Source organism: Aspergillus multicolor (genome assembly GCF_047715735.1).
Source record: "Aspergillus multicolor strain CBS 133.54 unplaced genomic scaffold BDW74scaffold_19, whole genome shotgun sequence".
Taxonomy (NCBI): domain Eukaryota; kingdom Fungi; phylum Ascomycota; class Eurotiomycetes; order Eurotiales; family Aspergillaceae; genus Aspergillus; species Aspergillus multicolor.
In genome coordinates, this window is record NW_027395970.1 from 425,350 (window position 1) to 440,774 (window position 15,425).

The 15,425-nt window shown below is 53.3% G+C and overlaps 8 protein-coding genes across 8 annotated transcripts; 3 read left to right on the forward strand and 5 right to left on the reverse strand.

Annotated features, from left to right (window-relative positions):
* Positions 1 to 840: 840 nt before the first annotated feature.
* Positions 841 to 3,611, reverse strand: BDW74DRAFT_156475 (putative spindle pole body associated protein SnaD). The gene has a single exon (XM_073725007.1). It carries the CDS (start codon positions 3,537 to 3,539, stop codon positions 1,056 to 1,058), a length of 2,484 nt encoding a protein of 827 aa, XP_073582212.1. The 5' UTR covers positions 3,540 to 3,611; the 3' UTR covers positions 841 to 1,055.
* A 390-nt stretch (positions 3,612 to 4,001) lies between these two features.
* On the forward strand, positions 4,002 to 6,959 carry BDW74DRAFT_168993 (alkaline phosphatase family protein; the record flags this gene model as incomplete). The annotated part of the gene is made up of 2 exons (XM_073726922.1): positions 4,002 to 4,874; positions 5,154 to 6,959. 2 exons carry the CDS (start codon positions 4,002 to 4,004, stop codon positions 6,957 to 6,959), a joined length of 2,679 nt encoding a protein of 892 aa, XP_073582213.1.
* Positions 6,960 to 7,083: 124 nt separating this feature from the next.
* Positions 7,084 to 8,927, reverse strand: BDW74DRAFT_156478 (RNA-binding signal recognition particle subunit SRP54). Its single transcript, XM_073725008.1, has 2 exons — positions 8,787 to 8,927; positions 7,084 to 8,733 (listed from the first exon to the last, which is right to left on the reverse strand). Exons 1-2 carry the CDS (start codon positions 8,862 to 8,864, stop codon positions 7,198 to 7,200), a joined length of 1,614 nt encoding a protein of 537 aa, XP_073582214.1. The 5' UTR covers positions 8,865 to 8,927; the 3' UTR covers positions 7,084 to 7,197.
* A 145-nt stretch (positions 8,928 to 9,072) lies between these two features.
* Positions 9,073 to 10,111, forward strand: BDW74DRAFT_156479 (rRNA-processing protein RRP15). Its single transcript, XM_073725009.1, has one exon. It carries the CDS (start codon positions 9,110 to 9,112, stop codon positions 9,959 to 9,961), a length of 852 nt encoding a protein of 283 aa, XP_073582215.1. The 5' UTR covers positions 9,073 to 9,109; the 3' UTR covers positions 9,962 to 10,111.
* Positions 10,112 to 10,997, reverse strand: BDW74DRAFT_156480 (ferredoxin family 2Fe-2S iron-sulfur cluster binding protein). Its single transcript, XM_073725010.1, has 3 exons — positions 10,627 to 10,997; positions 10,467 to 10,573; positions 10,112 to 10,410 (listed from the first exon to the last, which is right to left on the reverse strand). Exons 1-3 carry the CDS (start codon positions 10,890 to 10,892, stop codon positions 10,166 to 10,168), a joined length of 618 nt encoding a protein of 205 aa, XP_073582216.1. The 5' UTR covers positions 10,893 to 10,997; the 3' UTR covers positions 10,112 to 10,165.
* Positions 10,998 to 11,110: 113 nt separating this feature from the next.
* On the forward strand, positions 11,111 to 13,049 carry BDW74DRAFT_156483 (mitofusin complex protein UGO1). The gene is made up of 2 exons (XM_073725011.1): positions 11,111 to 11,544; positions 11,596 to 13,049. Exons 1-2 carry the CDS (start codon positions 11,140 to 11,142, stop codon positions 12,715 to 12,717), a joined length of 1,527 nt encoding a protein of 508 aa, XP_073582217.1. The 5' UTR covers positions 11,111 to 11,139; the 3' UTR covers positions 12,718 to 13,049.
* Positions 13,050 to 13,099: 50 nt separating this feature from the next.
* Positions 13,100 to 13,468, reverse strand: BDW74DRAFT_156484 (uncharacterized protein; the record flags this gene model as incomplete). Its single annotated transcript, XM_073725012.1, has 1 exon — positions 13,100 to 13,468. A coding segment is annotated over one exon (162 nt), but the record flags the coding sequence as incomplete, so codon positions are not given.
* hapX (bZIP transcription factor HapX) lies at positions 13,100 to 15,301 on the reverse strand. Its single transcript, XM_073725013.1, has 2 exons — positions 15,142 to 15,301; positions 13,100 to 15,092 (listed from the first exon to the last, which is right to left on the reverse strand). Exon 2 carries the CDS (start codon positions 15,050 to 15,052, stop codon positions 13,640 to 13,642), a length of 1,413 nt encoding a protein of 470 aa, XP_073582219.1. The 5' UTR covers positions 15,053 to 15,092; positions 15,142 to 15,301; the 3' UTR covers positions 13,100 to 13,639.
* Between the last annotated feature and the right edge of the window lie 124 nt (positions 15,302 to 15,425).

Below are 15,425 nucleotides of genomic sequence, written 5' to 3' on the forward strand. Positions count from 1 at the left end.
AATCAAGATTCAAACTGCATGCATAACCTCTGCGGAGCCAGTGCCACCGCCAGCCATTCCAACCTGACAGGAATCAGAGGTGGTGCCATCCTCCGCGTTTATAGAGAGATCAGGCACAAGGCTATGAACGTGCTAGCAGGGAATGAGCGTGGGGGACGATGTAACGCTGCTGCACTGTCCCCCGCCGGGCACATACGGAGTAAATAAGTTGACCCTAACGCCCAGTCTTGGCAAGTAATCTTGCGCTGGGAGGAGACGGTCTCGGCACATCTTGGCACTCCGCCAAGCTCCGCCCCCTGCTTTTGTATAGTGCAACGGCCCTAGGCCGAATCCCTCGCCTGCTTTAGCCCTCAGTGATAGCCCTCTCTTCTCTCTCGCCTGCACTACAATCCTTCTTCCTTTCTCAAAAATCCCTCGTTTTATCGTCCCCGTCTGCAGCACCGCGCGCGCCTACTGTAATTATCTCTGAGACCACAGCCAGCGCGGGCTCCAGCGGGTTCTACTCCTGTGATATCGAGGATTGCCGCACCGCCATCAGAAGCTTTCAGGGCGATGGGGGAATCAACTTTATGTACCAGGTCGGTGGTGAGTCGCACCTTGAAATTTGCTACTTCGAGTCCTGTCACTTCGGTATTGGGGCCACCAGTGTCAACGGCAATGTCGAGTTCTATGTTGGTTGATAGGACGTGATTGATATCATCACCGATGCCATTGCGAAGTTCGGCAACAGTAACAGCAACGGCAGGATCGGAGCTATGGGGCATACGAACTGTGGTGGGAATATCAAGACGCAAGGTACTGGTGGGAGAGCTACTAGATGTCTATTTCCGCACATGTATTAGCATATCTATCATAGGTACTTAGTTTCTCTGCTTCTCACCATAATCATAATTTGTTTGACACATCCAGTATCTATTCTTACGGACAGTAGATTTACCTACCCAGCCCAACCGAAGTAAATTGCAATCTCAGCGCCGTAGGAACGCCTAGAACTCCGCCATACCGCAACCCTTGGAATATAATGAAGACGAAAACAAACTGACTCTCCCTAAAACTCATGTCTTCTTCGCGTACTTATACCGATACGGCTGCCCGTGCCCGTGTCTTCTCTTCCCACCATCTTCAATAGTGTTCTCCTTGTCGTTCTCGTCTCCACCAGCAGCAGCCTTCCCACTTCCCTTACCCTTGTAGGCAGTGGAAGTAGTATTCTCCTTCTCTCCCCAGGTCCACAAGAGGGCCTTGCCCATCTTCTCCCGCTCCTTGAGTAGTAATTCCACGCGGCGCTCCCACTCGCGCTCGCGCTTTTCGACGGACTTGGCGATGCGCAGGTCCATCGCGGCGGCGGTTTCGTCCTTGGTTGTGATGACAGAATGGAGCCGTTGGATTTCAGCGCGGAGAGTAGCGATTTCATTATCCTTTGCGCTGTCTTCGACTTCCCTCTCCTTCTCATTTTGTTCTTCTTGTTGTTCGATCAAGGAGCGGAGTTCGGCTTCTCTGGCCTCAGAGGCGGAGAGAAGAGCGCGCAGTTTGTGTGTTGAGTCGGCATGGGCGGAGCGGAGGGTGGAGAGGGCGGTTGCGTGGGCGGTTTTGAGGTTGGTGATTTGGGCTTTGTGCGTTGCTTCGAGGGTAGAAAGGGAGGGTGTCGTTGGATTTGCGTGTGGAGTTGATGGGGGGCTGGGTTGTTGAATTTGGGATTGTGCCTGAGCTTGAGTTCGTAGAGTGTCCTGCAGGCGTTCGATAGTCCCTTGTGCTTCGGAATGCTCTATGCGAAGGCGCGTAAGGTCGTCGAGTGCTTTGTCTAGGCTTGCTTTGAGTTCATCTGTGCTCTTGGCAAGACGGGTGTTTTCTGCTTCGACTGATTGGATAAGGAGCTGGGATTCTGCGGCTTGGTCGTGGGCACGAGTGAGTTGTGTTTCTAAAGTCTTGTTTGTGGTGGCACGTTCGCTCGATTCCGTGCGCAGTTTGGACAGTTCTTGGTAGATTTGTTCAAGGTCGTGGTCCTGTTCCTGGTCGCCACCATCTCTGGGCCTCGTGGGCCGGTTGGTATTCGGCTGGCCAAGGTCTTTGATCAATTCGAGGATTTCGCTATATGTCCCGCCAGGGTTGTCTGATGGGAGGTCTGCAGCCATAGCTTTGAGGGCATTTTCTTGGGCTGTAACCTGCGATTGGACACGAGTCAAATCAGCTTCGAGGGTGCTGTTCTTCTCTTCCAGTGGTCGGTTCTTAGTTTCAAGCAGAACCATTTGGTCCTCAAGAACTCGGTATTCGCGGTGGACGCGCGAAACGTCCGCTTCAAGCCTGTCAATTTCCGCGCGTTGGGTGTCGACCTCGCCGCGGAGTCTGTCGATCTCACCGTTCTTTTCGTGGAGCTGCTGCTCTTTAGATGCGGTGACCTGCTTTAGACTGGCAAGAGTCTCATCCAGAACAGCATCACGTTTTCTGAGCTGTTCTTGTGTCAACGATAGTTGTTGGCGCAGTAGCGCGATTGTCTCTAGACGCTCGGCATCGATATCAGCATGCGAGTTGCGGCTGTGCAGGTCACTTTGGAGGTCGGTGATTTGCTTCTGAAGGGCACTGAAGTCAGACGCGCTGACCGATGACCTCCGGGCCATAATCTTCTCCGCGTGACTCTCTTGGATCTCTTCCAAGAGGGATGTCTTTCGTTGTAGCTCGGCTCGCAGTTGCTTAATCTCCTCTCCAGCGGAGACCGCTTCGAGGACGCGACCACGATTCCTTTCTAACTGCTCATCGCGCTCCTGAACAGCCTGCCTCAAATCCACGATTTGACACCTTAGATCATCGTCTAGCTGTTTTACATCTCTGTTACTCGGTGACTTGGGCTTTCGAACCGTCGGCGTTGCGACCAGATCTGGCTCATCGTCTGGACTTTCCTCGATATCCTCGAGATGAGTGGCATCTCTAGTGGGAGCGGTCTGGCGTCGTAGGAGATGCGACGGGGTGGACATGTCGTCCGGCGGCCCGAACTCGCTGTATTCGCCCAGTTCCGCCTCATCCTCCACCCCTGGTTGCTGCGACTGGCCGGTAGTTGGTCGTTCTTGTTGTTCATGCGGCGACGGTAACTCCAGCTCGCTATGTATTCCATCTTGTGGCCGTTCCTGGTCCTTATCGTCTTCATTGATGTCCTGGTCTATCGAGTCGTCTTCCCCGAGCAGGTATCGTTCTAAATTCGCTGTGAAATCTTCAGGGCCGCCAACAGCCGATAGCCGGTCGGTCTCATCCTCCACCTCTGGCTGTTCATCTAGACCGTCGTCCGCATGTCCGCTGGGGAACTGGCTGAAGTCGACAGTGTATTGGGCGAGGCGCGCATCGAGTTCCCTAGCCGCACGCTCGAGGGAGGCTTGGCGGGTAGACGGCGGTGATCCAGACGGAGATCGAGCCCCAGGGCTGCTGACTGGGCTCGGAAGACCGTCAGGCGAGTCGATCGGAGGATGTTCTGAAGGAGTCGGCGAGGACGGGGAATAGTAAGGGGCGGCCAGAGTGGATGCGCCGACGGTATCGTGGGATGTTGTATCGGCCATGATAGGCAATCCGCCCTTACATGGGTAGTTCTGATGGATATAGATGCTGTCAAGTACGATTTACACTTGGAGAAAGTGCTATGAGGCGGATATGTGATGGAGTGAAGTTGATGAAGTTAAAGCGGGAGAAACGCGACGCGCGGAGTCGCCTGAGATCTGAGGCTGCCTTCCGCTGTTGACAAGATGCTGGTTCGGGTTAGCGTCGTTGCCGCCTCATCGAAGGTCATTGCATTTGCACGGAATAATTGTCAGGTTAAGTTATATGGAGAGAAGCATTTTATTGGACTGGTTGTAACAAATAGAGCCATTGTGTTTTTGTACGTTGTTGTTGCTTTTTAGATTGGTCCCCATATAAAGACTATATAGCGTAAAGGACTACCTACTGTTTTACCCCTCTACTCCTTAAAAGTTTCCTCCTCACTCCTCACAGATAGACATTATTGTACACGATTTGGACCCAAAATGCCCACTATCCCGCCTCCTTCTTATCCGCATCGGATCGTGCTGTATCATCAGACACTACACCCCGATGGAGGTCCCTATGTGTCTATGCTGCCGCTCCTTAACAATCACACCGGCACAACCCACGTTATCCTTGCTGCCTTCCATCTAAATGCTCCTAATCCCAACCACATCACCCTCAACAATGATCCTCCCAATCATTCCAAGTACGACGAGCTATGGGCTGAAGTCTCTCTGCTACAGCAGAGCGGCATCAAGGTCATGGGCATGTTGGGCGGTGCCGCACCAGGCACCTTTTCGCAGCTAAACGGCGACGAGGCTCAATTCGAGCAGTACTATGTCCCTCTTCTAGGGGTTATCCGTCGTCATGGACTAGATGGTATTGATCTGGATGTCGAGGAGCCCATGTCGCTTTCTAGCATCGTGCGTCTCATTGATAGATTGAAGGCGGATCTGGGTGTGGGGTTTATCATTACTCTCGCCCCAGTGGCAGCAGCCCTTTTGGGGATTGGAAACCTGTCGGGGTTTGATTATCGCATGCTGGAGCAGCAGCGTGCCGGCAGCATTGCTTGGTACAATACTCAGTTCTATAATGGCTGGGGGCCAGCGCACGACCCTCGCATGTATGCAGCCATCGTGGCGCAGGGATGGTCTCCAGCCAGAGTTGTCTATGGACTCTTGACTAATCCAGGCAATGGTTCGCAAGGTTATGTACCACAAGATGTGATTGCACCTGTGTTGGCAGCGTTGGTAGAACGCTTCCCGAACTTCGGCGGCGTAATGGGATGGGAGTATTTTAATTCATTACCCGGACAGCAACAAAGACCGTGGGAGTGGGCAGCACAAATGTCTCTGAACATGGGCATGAATAGGGTGTTGCGGATAGCGAGGGAGCTGCTGGCTTCCCGATCTAGGTAGCTTGAGGCTATTCCCGAATGACATCATATGATCTTCATGACTACTCCGTACTTCCTCCGCCTTTTGCCTCCGCTCCTTTCTGCTTCAACCATATTCGGTCTCGCCCATGCGATGTAGATAGCATCATGCTACCCATATTCAACTCTATAATACTTCGTCTTACAACCTTCCTCTTCCTTCGCTGGGTTTGTCTTCCTTCCCATTATGCCCCGCACTATTGCTAACATGAAGCAGGCCCCGGGCCACGCCTTTGTTCCTGTAATATTCACTTCATTTGTCACTTATCTGACATCTCTATACTTTGCCTCGCCTCGAAAGAGTACCAATGGCGCTGTCAAATCCTTGCTCACTGGGGCTCCTAGCCGTTACTCGTGGGCTACGTGTCTCACCGTTCTAATCAACCTCCTCTGCGGCTTGTTCACCGCGGACTTTCTTTTGCGTGGCTTCATTCTCTATCCCACTGCCGACCTACGTTTCTCCCGCATAGGGCATATAACACATAGTACTGCGGGTCTTCTTCTGCGAGAGCCTGATGCTGCACTGCTTCCTCTGACCGTGTCTTACAAAGAAGCCCGGGATGATGATAATGATTCTACATTTTGGATTCAAGCAGCCACCATCGATTCTTTAGACGAGTCAACGGACTTTACAGCCACTGTTACTTTCACTGACTTGAGTCCATCCTCATCTTACCATTACGCTCTATCCAATAATCAGACCGGTTTCTTCTTGACCAACCAGGATCCCGAGTCCTCCGCAGCCAACAGACTCAGCTTCCTAACGTCCAGTTGCATGAAGCCCAATTTTCCCTACGACCCCCGGCGTCACCCGCTGCGTATTCCGGGCCTTGAGAAGATGACTACCGCGGTTTCGTCGCTCACTCAACTACCTTCATTCATGCTCTTCCTCGGAGACTTTATCTACATCGACGTTCCTCAACGCTTCGGCTCGTCTATAGATCACTACCGCAGCGAGTACCGTCGAGTCTACTCTTCACCCTCCTGGACCTGGTCGGCGGCCAATCTCCCATGGATACACACCCTCGATGACCATGAGATCGCCAATGACTGGAACCGTGGCAATGATACAGCCCCTTATCCAGCTGCTATCGACCCCTACCTCCACTATCACGCCTCTGTTAACCCTCCAGCGCCGGATACTGAGACAGAAAACACCAAACATTCCTATACAATGTTTACGAACGGTCCCGCCGCCTTTTTTCTCCTGGACACCCGCTCCTACCGCTCTCCAGCCGAGGAAACAATCCTCGGCAAAGCCCAGCTCAAGGCCCTGCTAGCTTTCCTTGCCCGCCCTGAGCCCCCGCATGTGCGCTGGAAGATCGTCTCCTCCAGCGTCCCCTTCACCCGCAACTGGCACGCCGGGACAGCAGACACATGGGGCGGGTTTATCTCCGAGCGTCGCGTCGTCTTCGATGCCATGCGTGCTGCGCAACGAACCCTGAACATTCGAGTCGTTCTTCTCTCCGGCGACAGGCACGAATTTGCCGCCACGCGTTTCCCTGCGCTTCCCGAGTCTGACCCGAGTGTTGATACTCACTCTCAGTCCCCACGTATCCAAAACCAGGAAGACCTCGAGTCTGGTGAGGACCTCGTTGAATTTTGCACAGGCCCATTGAGCATGTTCTATGTCCCTATTCGCACATACTACCAGTCCGGTCCGGATGACGTGCCGATTAAATATCTTCCCGACGGGAACACGAAGTTCGGACTCGTCGAGATTGAAGATGGAGATGTGGACGGTGTGCCGAGTTCTGTCCTCACATACTCGCTCTATATCGATGAGAGTGTGGTTTGGAGGTACAGGCTTAGTGTGCCGCTCGGAATAACTTCGGATCCCAAGGACCAGCCTGCTGCATCAGCGGATGCGGCAGAGGGGTCCTCGATGGCTGGGGCGTTGCTCCCACCTGGCGAGATCTTGGTTGACCAGACCGCTGATGGGTGGGTAGACGTCATAGCGAAGAGAGCGTTTGGGTGGAATGTTATGAGGCCTGAGCATTCCAACAAGAACTGGGTTCTTTGACCTCAGAAGAAACATATACATGTCACCACTGATACATCTAAAAGTCGTTACGTTTGTTATCTGGCTTGGATAAAATAGATGAATGGATATATTAGTGTGAAATGGTATTTTGAAAGACATCAATGGAAGCAGACTATATAAGCGCCGAACTCCTCCCATGCGGAAAAAACTGTGATCGTAAAATCAACGTACAGAAGAAATGAGAATCATGGCACTACTAGCGGAGACGAGCTAGGGACTACCGTCCCCGTCCCCTTCCACCACCTCCTCCTCCCATACCTCCCATGCCTCCCATCAAGCCACTCATCTGGCTCATCATCGACTGCAGGTCCATCCCACCAAATCCAGGTAGACCGCCGCCGCCGCCACCACCACCACCTTGACCCTGCAGCATTTGCATCATCTTCGCCATGTCACCCATGCCAGGCATGCCTCCCATACCCCCGGCACCACCCATGGACGCCATACGCTTTTGCATAGCAGCCAGCTGCTGGTCCTTGTTACCACCCTTAAGCATGTTCTGTGCGCGCTGCATCTGTTTCTTCTGACCACCGACGCGCTTCGCCATCCCGGCCATCATGCGGTGCTGTGAGAGCAAATCCTCTACTTCGCGGACTGAGGTGCCACTTCCGTGGGCGATACGAACCATGCGGCTGGGCTGTGTGTCGAAGACCTTGCCGTCTCCGTCCAGCTCGACAGCTGACATGCTGTCGAAGATATAAATCATGCGGCGCAGCTTCATGGAGCCGTCTTCGTCGTCGAGACCGGCGGTGAGATTAGATAGACCGGGAATCATGCCAGACAGCTTTGATAAAGGACCCATCTTCATGATTGAAGTGATGTTCTCGCGGAAGTCGCGGAGAGTGTAGATACCTTCGGCGATATGCTTATATGTTTCTTTGGCGGCGGCAGAATCTTTTGTGACGGCCTGAACATGCTCGACTAATCCGGCCATGTCGCCCATACCGAGAAGTTTCTGGATGAAAGCCTTGGGCTCAAACCGCTCCAAATCCATCATGTGTTCACCAGTACCGAGGAAAATAATAGGAGTATGTGTAGCTGCGACAGCAGAAATCGCACCACCACCTGCCGCGTGGCCATCGGTCTTTGTGATAATAATGGCTCCAAAGTCCGCGGTAGCTTTGAACGCCGACGATTGCACCTCCGCAGCCTGTCCGATGGTACCGTCCAAAACTAGGATAGTCTGATCAGGCGTTACGGCTGTCTGGATCTCCGTCATCTCCGTAAACAGCGACTCCTCCTGCTTGTGACGACCACTGGTATCAACAATAATAATCTCGAATCGCTCCTTTTTGAACTTGGCCACACCCTCCGCTGCTACGACAGCGGGGTCTGTTTGTGTTAGACTACCATAGTATGGGATTTTGGCCTTGGTCGCATTCTGCTTCAGCTGATCAAAGGCACCAGCTCGGAAGGTGTCTGCACAGACAAGAGCCGTCTTGAATCCGCGCATCTGATAGTGTCGGGCAAGCTTGGTACAAGTTGTCGTCTTACCCGCACCCTGCAAACCGACGAACATAATGATATTCGACCGCCCTTTCTTGGGACGGAAGGGCTCTGCATGTGGGTTGACGAGGGCCACAAGCTCGTCGAAAACGGCCTTCTGGATAACACGTTTCTTGTTCACGGCTGCCGGGAGGGAGGCGAAGTTGACGCTGGCTTTGATAGATTTGCGGAGCGACTGGACAAGGCGAACGTTGACGTCGGCGGAAAGAAGGGCGGCGCAAATCTCTTTGACCATCTCTTCAAAAGCCTTTCCCCGGGCAATTAGCATTTCAAGCTGTCATATGAGTAGGCGGGGCGCACCTTTTCGTCCAGGTTAGGAGACCGAGTCAAGTCATTGACGGCGGCGTTGATTCGCCGCCCCAGATCCTGAAGGACCATTGCGACAGATTCTTATGATAATATATTCAGTAAACAAAAGGGATCTCTCAAGGCGAGTTTCCTGAGAAGATAGACGTGTAGATGGTGAGGAGGAGGCGAAGGCGAACAACGAAGAGGCCAACTTCAACCCCGCAGCCAATCAGAAGCAGCGGGCTTTTTCCGCCCGCAACAGAAAAAAGTCAGGGCTTCAACATCCAAACAATTCACAGCACAACTTGGTGACTTGGAACCCGCTCACTTCCAAGATGCCGCTTACAACAAGTCAGAAGAAGAGAAAGGTCCTTGAGGGGTTTCAGGGCAAGACGGGCCGTCCAAACAAGAAGTTTAGAAAGCAGCGCGAATATCACAGCAGCTCCGACGAGGCCGACGACGAACCCGCCGACTTTCAGGCTGTCGATCTTGCGGATTCTGACGACGAAGTCGCCAAGGTTGCCCCGAAGAAATCGAAGCAACCGAAGCGCAAAGAAGCAAAGAGGCCAGAACCCAAAGAAGATTCTCCAAGCGACGAGGAGGAGTCCGCGTCCAACGCCGACTCCGACGCGGACGACGATTCAGATGATGATGCCGATTCCGACGACTCTGCGCCAGCCGGTGCCATAGGAAAGAGAGCGGTCCCAAAACGCAATGACCCAACTGCATTTTCCACCTCCATCTCCAAGATTCTTGCGACGAAACTACCGACATCTGCCCGTGCAGACCCCGTGCTGTCGCGCAGCAAAACCGTCACACAAACCACGACCCAAATTGCGGAAGACAAGCTAGACAATGCGGCACGAGCTAAACTACGAGCTGAAAAGAAGGAGGAGCTGGACCGAGGCCGCGTTCGTGATGTTCGCGGTATTTCCACTGGTCAGGCCGGTGCGGTGGCCGAAGAAGAGAAGCGGCTGCGCAAGATCGCCCAGCGCGGTGTGGTGAAGCTGTTCAATGCCGTCCGCGCTGCGCAGGTCCGTGGTGAAGAGGCCGCAAAAGAGGAGAGAAAGAAGGGCACAGTCGGAATTGGTGAGCGAGAAAAGGCAGTCAACCAGGTCAGTAAGCAGGGGTTCTTGGAATTGATCAACGGGAAGAAGGGCAAGCCGCTCAACATCGAGGAAGCTTAATGGCTCTGTTTTGGTGTGTTCATTATGGGATTGGTCATATCCACGGCGTTATGGGTCAAAAGTTATGTACAGTTTGTTAGACCGGCTTCATGTCCTTTGAGATGATCGAATGGAGATGGGAATACCCTATTATATTACATCTACTCAAGTTACACCGTTGTATATTTCACCATATAATACATATCTCCAAGGCCGTCATTTCATTCATTTCTTCGCCTGAAAATCGCTGGCCTGCAGATTCCGGGTCATTGACGGCAGTCGCACCACCATTCCATCCAACTCCTTGCTCATCAGTACCTGGCACCCTAGTCGCGATGTCTCGGTCAAGCCGAACGCCAGATCAAGCATGTCGTTTTCGTCATCTGAGGGTTCCTCCATCTTATCGAACATATCCGGGTCCTCCACTATAACATGACATGTCGAGCAAGCGCAAGATCCACCGCAGGCACCTATAGGTTTCGTATGTCAGTATCCGTTAGGAGGACTATGCGACAAAGTCTCGAACCTTCCATCTCCAGATCATTGGCTTGCGCAATGTCTAACAGGTTGTCGCCCTCCGACACCTGAAAGTCCCACTTCTCGCCGTCCTTGTCAATGAAAGACACGTTGATCCTAGCCAATCAGCGTTGCTGCAATTACAGTATGGAAGATATGTTGCAACTCACTCCTCCCCGGGTTTTGGGGGTGTGATATGGCCGTGCTGCATGCCCGTTGTAGCGGAGAAGCTCCGCGGTGTGTCAACTTGCTTCCAAACCGGTTGCTTTCGGGGAAATGCTGTCTTGCATGCAGTTACCGGTATCCGACTCGAGCAAGACATGCGAGGGACTCGAGAGGAATAGCTGAGGAACCGCGCTGACTGAGAGCGACAGGTGCGCTCTCCAGCGGCTGCATGACGCAGCAAGTTCAGGCTGGCGTCTTTCCAGAATGCCATTGAGGCTAGGAATATGGTAGTCGAGTGTTGGCTACGAAATGCGGAGTCCCAACAGGCGAGGCGGGCAGAGCCGTTGCTTTGGTGCAAGAGTCAGAGGCAGAAAGCAACGAAGCAGGGAAATAAAAATCCCGAGCGAAAGGCGGCACTCTCGGACTTTTCACGACTTCACCTTTTCTCCTCTTCTCATCTCCGCTGCCCCTCACCAATCAAGCGCCATACGATAATAATAATATATTCGGCATCCAACATGTCCTCACGCGACGGACCCAACCCTCTCCGTCCTTACTACGTCCCTCCGTCGATCGGCCTCAACCAAGACGCCGCGTTCTCCTCGCCTCCCAATGCTTCGTCTGCCCAGGTCTTCGGAGGCTCCGCGCGCGACCTACTTCCCGATATTGATTATTCCGATTACCTCGAGAGCTCGCCATCCGTTTCTGGATGGGTCCGAGATGCTTTGGACAGCGCTGTCCGGCGTTATGCTCAGGTCTTGACGGCACAGCCGTTCGACGTCGCAAAGACAATATTGCAGACATACGTGGTGCCCGATGACTCCTCGGCAGGGCAATTTTCCAGGGGCGATCGGTATAGATCAGAGAGGGATAGTAGAACTGATTCTTACGACGATATTGGCTCCGACGAAGATGAAGAAGAGGTAAGTGCCTCATTGGGTAGTAAACGGAGCCCTGCTGATTAGCTCTAACAGGGCCTATCTTCCGACGATGAGAGCAGCTACTTCACATCTGCAGCTCCTACAGTCTCATCCCCGTCTGCTCGACGTACCCCTAAGCCCCGGCATCGTATTACCGACCGCAGCGGCTATATCGCGTCTTCCCCGTCCTCCAAGTCCACCTCACGGCATGCGCTCGCCATCAAGAACCCCTCCTCGTTGATGGAGGTACTTTCTCAGCTCTGGACCACCAGCGGCCCTACCTCGCCATGGAAGGCGACCAACGCAACATTCATATATTCCTTACTACTCCCTACTTTGAACATATTTATTCGAAGTCTTCTGTCCGCCATCGTGGGATTACCGGAGGATGATATTACCACGTCCATGGCGAGCGATATCCTCACCTCGACTTCTCCGATGGCCACCCTGGTCCTCTCGTTCATCTCCTCTTCCCTGTCGGCCCTGCTCTTATCTCCAATTGACACGGCCCGCACATACCTCATTCTAACGCCCGTCACACACGGCCCTCGCTCCCTCCTCCGCGCCATCCGCCAGCTCCCAACCCCCAACTACACTATTCCCGCGCATCTAGTCCCAATCACCATCCTCCACTCTGGCTTGCCCAACTTGATCACCGCTAGCACCCCGTTGTTCCTCAAATCGTACCTCTCTCTCGACCCGGTCCTACACCCTTCGTCCTGGAGCCTATTCAGCTTCATTGGTTCCGGGATAGAGCTAGCTATCCGCTTTCCTCTTGAAACCGTTCTCCGCCGCGCGCAGATCACTACATTCACCTCTCCAAGCATCCGCCAAAACTCCGCTGGTTCCCGTTCCACAGCATCGGACGCAGCAGCACAAGCCGCGGAAATCGAAACTATCGTGCCTACACCACAAACATATCGCGGTGTCATTGGCACGATGTGGAGTATTGTCTATGAAGAAGGCGTCCAGCCCACCCCAGAAGCTCAGCGTGCCCAGGAGATCCTCGGCAAGCCCGTTTCCCACCGCAAGCGCCAGGGTCAAGGTTTGCATGGTCTATACCGGGGCTGGAGAATTGGCATGTGGGGTGTTGCCGGAAACCTAGGTCTCGGTCTCCTTACAGGCGGTGCCGGTGGTGCAGAGGATGGTCCCATGCCCAGCGGCGGTCGTTTCTGATTTCTACCCAGTTGCAATTCTTTGTCGAAACCTCTATATACCCTTTTCTCTTAACTTTCTCCACTCTCTGGCCATCCTTCATGTTCTCATTCCTCGTCTCCTGTAATACCACTGACGTTTTGATGGCTTATCCATACCCTCTATACCCAACATCATACATAGGCAGCTTGTACAAGGGGAGTATAGGCGTTGGCTTGACTATATATATCTTCCTGATTTATTTGTCTTCGACCTATGTTTATGATCTTTACACTCACCAGCTGCTGAATTAGCGCCTCTCTGCTCCTACAATTTTATATGCCATAATACAATACTATCACATAACGAGGCAATATTACGCTTATAGAAAGTCAATTGGAGACTGGTATGGGCAGTAAATACTCTTTTTTCTTCCCTCATTCAATCTTTTTAAATGTGTATGTCAGATGCGTTCTGTAGATAGTGGAACGAGGCTGAGCAGGTAGGTAGACAGGCAAATACATTCCACCAACCCAAGCCGACGTTATCTTGGGAGGTGGGTAGGAAAGAGAAATATCAGAACGCCGCGCCGTCAATCACCCATCTAGTCATAGCAGTATAGCATCCCAGGCGAACAAATCAGAATGATGCGAAATGCATCTGTAGCGTAACAACATATCCAACCCGGGCTCGCCCAGCCGAGCGAGAAATCCCAATTCATGTCGTTTCCCCTTTTCCAGGGATATAAGTTTTTATCATGTCCGGTCCTATCTAGAGAGGTGTATTGTTTTTTGTGTAGAGGCGCCTATCCATGTTAATCTAGAATGGCGTGTCCCGGCTTCGTCCATGGACTAAAGAGTCGTATAATACAAACTCAGACGTGAATGAGTCAGGTTTGGGTATCATAAATCAAAAGAAAGAGAGCGAAAAGAAAGATGAAACAAACGCAGGATGGTACGGACGTCTATTTGTCGGCAAATCTTCGGTCGAAATAGCGAAGCACGCCCATCACACTCGCTGCCTCGACTTCCATTGCGGCTCGAGAGGCGGGTGTAGCCTGACTGACGTCTCTGGGATTCGGGAGGGTATGGAGCTTGGGCAGCCAAGAGGCGAGTTCGTCGCTAGCACGGGAGAAGTTCGGGTGTCGAGAGAGTGTCGTGAATGCGTCGGCGCAGGAGAGTGTGAGTGGTGTGGCCGCGCGGTCGACATTAGGATGGGATGCCGGAACGCGGGGCTGACTCTGGCAGCATCCGCCATCTGGGCCCTTGCCGCCGCAGCATCCAGATGGAGTGCCGCTAGCGGAGCGGGAAGCCGCTAGAGTCTTGCAGAACAGCGTTCGTCGAGGATCCGAGACACATGCGGAGCACGTTCCCGGTCCGTTGGCGCAGGGGTTAGCTGCAGTTGCCTGGCTGATGGGCGGCAGGGTGACCTCTGAGCGCACATCGCTGTCGGAAGGAGGGGGTGTGAATTGGGAGATGTTCTGGATTGGTGCTAAACGGTTGTGCTCGAAGGTACTGTTCCGTCGCCGTTCTTCTTCCTGTGCGGCCATCTCGGCACAGATGCAGGGTGTTCCATCCTGACAGAATCCGCAGGGGTCGACCGGAGGGGAAGCGACTGGGCTGACAGCGTCTTCATGGTGAGACGCGGCGAACCGGGTGGTGAAGTCGATTTCCATCTCCTCTGGCTCGGGCTTGATCTTCGGCTCTGGCAAGCGGTTTATCTCAATGGGCATTCCGAACGCATCTTCAATGCACTGGCAATGCTGGGTCGAACACCGGTTGCAGCCCAATGGAACTTCATCATCTAGGTCGGGCTGGTGGTGTACCGGCGAGCTTTTTTCAACCTCCACGCGAGCTCTCTTTGGGGCGCGGGGCGGCAAAGGCACCGCATCGGTACTGGAAGTGTTCTTATCCGGCAAAGACGAGCGGAACTCTTTCACCAGCGTCTCTCGTGCGGCCCTCTCAACCGAAACCTCTTTCTCCAAACTATGACACCGATCGCGCCACCATCCCATTTCAGTTCGACATTGTTCAACCTCGCGGGTTAGGTTCGAGATTTGTTCCTTGAACGTAGCAACATGAATGTCATGCTCGTCTTCGATGCACTTGATCTGGTCTTCGAGTTCATTGACACGGGCAGCTCGACGTTCTCGAAAAGCTCTCTGCGCAGCGCGATTTTGGGCCTTGCGCTTTGTTGGGGGCGTATCTGTGGCCGGCTTGCGACCTGGCTTGGGGCGGGGAGGAATCACCCATTCCTTGGAGGTGACGGAACCGGGTGTGCCGGGACCGGGTGACGGCGAAACAGTGGGCTTGGCGACCAGCGCGGGCGCCAAAGGAGCAGCAGAGGGCGCGATGCAGAGCGCTGGCTGGGCTGCCATGGTGTCAAAAAAATTATCTAGGGTTTTTGCTCAATGAGTTCTGAGCTGAGGTCAGCTGTGAAGCTACATGGTGGGACGGGAAGGCGAACGGCAAGCGGTGGTGGGTTACCGCTTCGGCCGGAGGAGCGGATGTGCGTCTCCCAGCAGAAGCGAGTAGTGAATGGAGAGAAGTCTGCTGGATATATTAATGGGTATGTACGACGACTTCCACATCAAAAAGGGAGTGATATATGAGTAATTGGAGTGGAAAGGAAGGGAGAGGGGAGAGTCGGCCAGTGTCGGGTAGGAGGGAGGGAGAAGAACTGGTTTTACTATAGCGAAGCACACTCTCGGCATGAGTGGACTCGGGAATTGAAAAGATGATCAGATTAGA

Excerpts from the sequence above, each read along its gene's own strand:
- hapX (XM_073725013.1), bottom strand. The coding sequence starts at position 15,052 with ATGGCAGCCCAGCCAGCGCTCTGCATCGCGCCCTCTGCTGCTCCTTTG.
- BDW74DRAFT_156478 (XM_073725008.1), bottom strand. The coding sequence starts at position 8,864 with ATGGTCCTTCAGGATCTGGGGCGGCGAATCAACGCCGCCGTCAATGAC. Across the intron at positions 8,734-8,786 it reads CTCCTAACCTGGACGAAAAG|GCTTTTGAAGAGATGGTCAA; the intron begins GTGCGCCCCGCC and ends GCCCGGGGAAAG.
- BDW74DRAFT_156483 (XM_073725011.1), top strand. The coding sequence starts at position 11,140 with ATGTCCTCACGCGACGGACCCAACCCTCTCCGTCCTTACTACGTCCCT. Across the intron at positions 11,545-11,595 it reads CCGACGAAGATGAAGAAGAG|GGCCTATCTTCCGACGATGA; the intron begins GTAAGTGCCTCA and ends TAGCTCTAACAG.
- BDW74DRAFT_156480 (XM_073725010.1), bottom strand. The coding sequence starts at position 10,892 with ATGGCATTCTGGAAAGACGCCAGCCTGAACTTGCTGCGTCATGCAGCC. Across the intron at positions 10,574-10,626 it reads CCCCCAAAACCCGGGGAGGA|GATCAACGTGTCTTTCATTG; the intron begins GTGAGTTGCAAC and ends CTGATTGGCTAG. Across the intron at positions 10,411-10,466 it reads CAATGATCTGGAGATGGAAG|GTGCCTGCGGTGGATCTTGC; the intron begins GTTCGAGACTTT and ends CGAAACCTATAG.
- BDW74DRAFT_156475 (XM_073725007.1), bottom strand. The coding sequence starts at position 3,539 with ATGGCCGATACAACATCCCACGATACCGTCGGCGCATCCACTCTGGCC.
- BDW74DRAFT_156479 (XM_073725009.1), top strand. The coding sequence starts at position 9,110 with ATGCCGCTTACAACAAGTCAGAAGAAGAGAAAGGTCCTTGAGGGGTTT.